Source organism: Chrysochloris asiatica, unplaced genomic scaffold (assembly GCF_000296735.1).
Source record: "Chrysochloris asiatica unplaced genomic scaffold, ChrAsi1.0 scaffold00216, whole genome shotgun sequence".
NCBI classification, from domain to species: Eukaryota; Metazoa; Chordata; class Mammalia; order Afrosoricida; family Chrysochloridae; genus Chrysochloris; species Chrysochloris asiatica.
In genome coordinates, this window is record NW_006408734.1 from 137,149 (window position 1) to 140,786 (window position 3,638).

Genomic DNA, 3,638 nt, shown 5'->3' on the forward strand with positions numbered 1-3,638 from the left:
TTTTTTTTTTTTTTTGTCTCTTCCTGTTCTGGAATTTCCATAACATGCTAGTTATTCTTCTTGATAGTGCCCTGCATTCATTTTTGCTTTTCTTTGTTCTTTTTTTACTGATTGTCCTTCTAGTAGATGAATATTGACAGATGTTTCTTCAAGATCATGAATTCAGCTATCCACTGATTCAGTTCTATTTCTTTGCCCTTTTAGTGTGAGTTTTAACCTCCAACCTTGTGATTCAAATTGATCTTGCAGTCCAGTGCCTATCCTACAGCACCACACTAAGATTCCACTAGTGCTAATCTTCTGACTTTCTAATTGCTGCTTTTGTATGGTTCCATGTTTTTCAATTATTTTGGCAGTTTGTTTCCTAATTTGTTTTCCTTGATTTCATTTGTAGTTTTCTCAATATTTCTCAAAATCTATTGAAGTTATCTAATTTGCATTCTTTTAAATTCCTTAGCAGGTACTTCTAACAATATTTCTGCTGTTATAAATTCTAAATCTGTATTTTGGTCTCTTGTTTTAGGCACTCTGTCTTATTTCTTTGTGTAAGCTGAAATTGTCTTGTTTTCTCTAAGATATTGTGATGTCGTGTTTATATTTAGCTGAAAATTGTATATTGGTATGTTCTTAGGCATTCACCACCCGTCTCCTGGTTGATGTGGTAGAGTCAGAAGTGTGAATGCAATTGGCTCTCTGTGTTCATTGTCTGTGTAGTGAATTCATTAGTGGGTTCAACTGTCTCTAGAAGCCCAGCATCTGACCTCAGGCAAAGCAGTCTGCGCAGGACGGGGTGCCAATGGTCGCTGGCTTGTCGAAAATAGGGGCTTGGCCACAGCCCTTACTACCAGGAGGGTGCTTAACAAGGGAGAATTGCACCCCCTTGCCACCAACCTCTAAGAGCATACTGTGCTCACAGGCTGCTACATCAACAGCCACTCGCAAACATTCAATTATGTCTGTGACCCTCCAAGCCAGCCAACGTTGTTAGTGCCGTCGAGTCGGTTCCAACCCATAGCAACCCTATATAGGGTTTCCGAGGAGCAACTGGTGAGCTTGAACCACCAACCTAGCAATTCAAACGACTTGGCAGTCCAGTGCATTAACCCACAGTGCCACACCAGGACTCATTTTTTCCTTTCTCACTGCTCCTGTTCAGCTTCCTCATCCAGTTAGCACTCAATTGATCTTTCTGTCCTATGTTATACTGCTCAGAGTTCCAGGATCACCACCTGTATGTTTCACTTAGTGTCTCATAACTTTGTTGCAAGAGCCACACATTTTACCATACATTCAGAGAAGGGCTGACACCAACTCTCCTCAAACTAGTCCAGAATATAGAAAAAAATACAAAAGTTTCTAATACATTTTATGGAACAAGCATAATCCCCATACTCAAATCAGGGAAGGACATCACTAAAAATGAAATTATAAACCAATAACCCTCATGAACATAGATAATTCTCAACAAAATCCTAACCAACAAAATTCAAAAACATATCAAAAGAAAATAACACATCATGAACAATCAGGATTCATAGCAGGGATGCAAGGATAGTTCAATATTAGAAAAATAATCAACGTAATTCACTACATAAATTTAAAAAGGACAAAACTCAAATGATTATATTAATCAATATAGGAAAGGAATTTGACAAAATCTAGTATCATGCCTGTTAAAAACAGTCAACAAACTAGGAATTGAAGGGAAATTCCTCAACATAATTAAGAGCATATATACAAAACCAACTGCCAACATCACTCTCAATGGAGAGAAAATGAAGTCTTCCCTTTGCAAACAGGAACCAGACAAGAATGCCCTTTATCACCACACTTATTCAATAGTGTGTTGGAAGTCTTAGCCAAAACTATAAGGCAAGAATGGGAAATTATAGTAATCCAAACTGGCAATGAAGAAGTAAAACTCTTCTTTGTAGATATGATCCTGTACAAAGAAAATCCCAAAGACTCAGCAAAAAAACTACTGAAACTCATTGGAAGATTCAGCAAAGTGGCAAGGGTAGAAGAGCAACACACAAAAATCAGTTGGATTCCTCTACACTAATAAAGGCTGCACTAAAAAGCAAATTAGGAAAACAATACCATTTACAATGGTCATCCAAAGGATGAAATATTTAGGAATAAATCTAACCAGAGAAACAAAAGACCTACACAAAGAAAACTAAAAAACACTACTACCTCCTCTGCCTACTAGTGTAATACAGACATCTAAGTGGGATAGAAAGAGTAACTGGTAACTGGGGAAGACAATTACAGAAAGCTTGTAAATCCATCTTCAATCTATAACTTCAATCTAAAGGAGACCTAGATTGTACCCAGGAAAAAAGGCTTCTTGTTAAGCTTTGGTGGAGTATGGAGCATTAGAACCAGAACCTTCATGGGTGGGACATCCCCAATAGAGAAGACATTGTGAAACTACAGTGGTGGTTATGTGCCATGGAGTCATTTCTGACTCTGAGCGACCTGTCTTGTCTATAACTGATTGGAATACCTAAAATGGGGCTACAACTTGCCCAGTGAAGGAGGCTTTCTGTGGAGCCTCTGCATAGCATAAGACCATTGTTAGAATCCTGAAACCCATCCAGAATCTTCTGAGGTGGGAAATTTCCACTTGAAAGGACAAGCAGACCAGCCTGGAGTAGCCAGAAGAACAGAAAATACTTCTTGAAAGACCGACAGGAAAAATAAAAAACAATAATGACAGTCCAACTGACTACTACAAGAACAAGCAAGTTGCTCACCCAGGAGACATCAAGGCAAGTGGTCAGGTCCCCTCAGGGCAAACCCACTTCAAAGACTAAGACTCAAGGGGAATATACAAGCAGACATGTGCTCTGACTGGTGACCACGTTGGTCACTGATAAGGGGAAGTGAGGGAAAAACAACAATGAAGCTGCGAGCTAAGTCCAACCACGTTCAATAGACACTTGTGAACCCAGGTGGAGACCTAGTTGGCTAGCACTATGGCAAGACCTGGGGACTCCTGGGCCCAGAGTTAGTGACATAGTCACAGACTAGAGAGGAGAGTGAAATGATATACGATAGGATGAATGTAAAGCTAATGTTCTCCCATGTAAACTATCACATACTTCACAATAAAACATTAAAAAAAAAAATAGGGAGTTATAAAGGTACAACATGGCTATGTGTTGTTCTAACTATACAACCACCACCTGTCCTGATCTATTCAAAACTATTAGTAGACTGGGGGGGGGGGGGGGGGCATACACTTGAATCAACATGACTTCAAGATATACTGAAATCTTTCATCTATTTACTAATCATATATGAGATAATATGCATGTTTAAAAACATGCAGATCATAGTAGAGTATCTTAAAAGCAACACAAAAATATTTTTAACCTTTGTAAAGAATTTTGAGCGACAGTTAAATTTTAAGTTTGAAAACAAGTTAAACACAGGAAGCGTATCAGGAAAACACCCATCATTTTATCAGACTTGCCAAAATCTTAATTTTTTGCTCATGGTGACAAAAGTTACACTTATATTTCTTACCATTTACAATATCACCTTCTTGCAAAGGCCGTCTGTCTGGAATTCCATGACAAATAACTTCATTTACTGAGGTACAACAAGACTTTGGGAAATTATAATAATTC

General features: G+C 38.4%; 1 protein-coding gene across 1 annotated transcript in view; it reads right to left on the reverse strand.

Moving 5' to 3' along the window:
- The window catches only part of LOC102840903 (methionine aminopeptidase 1-like), a 149,437-nt gene that overhangs the window by 37,142 nt on the left and 108,657 nt on the right, over positions 1 to 3,638 (reverse strand). Inside the window, exon 7 of the mRNA XM_006872959.1 lies at positions 3,535 to 3,631. Coding sequence (XP_006873021.1) covers positions 3,535 to 3,631 — 97 coding nt within the window. The remainder of the gene's footprint in view (positions 1 to 3,534; positions 3,632 to 3,638) is intronic.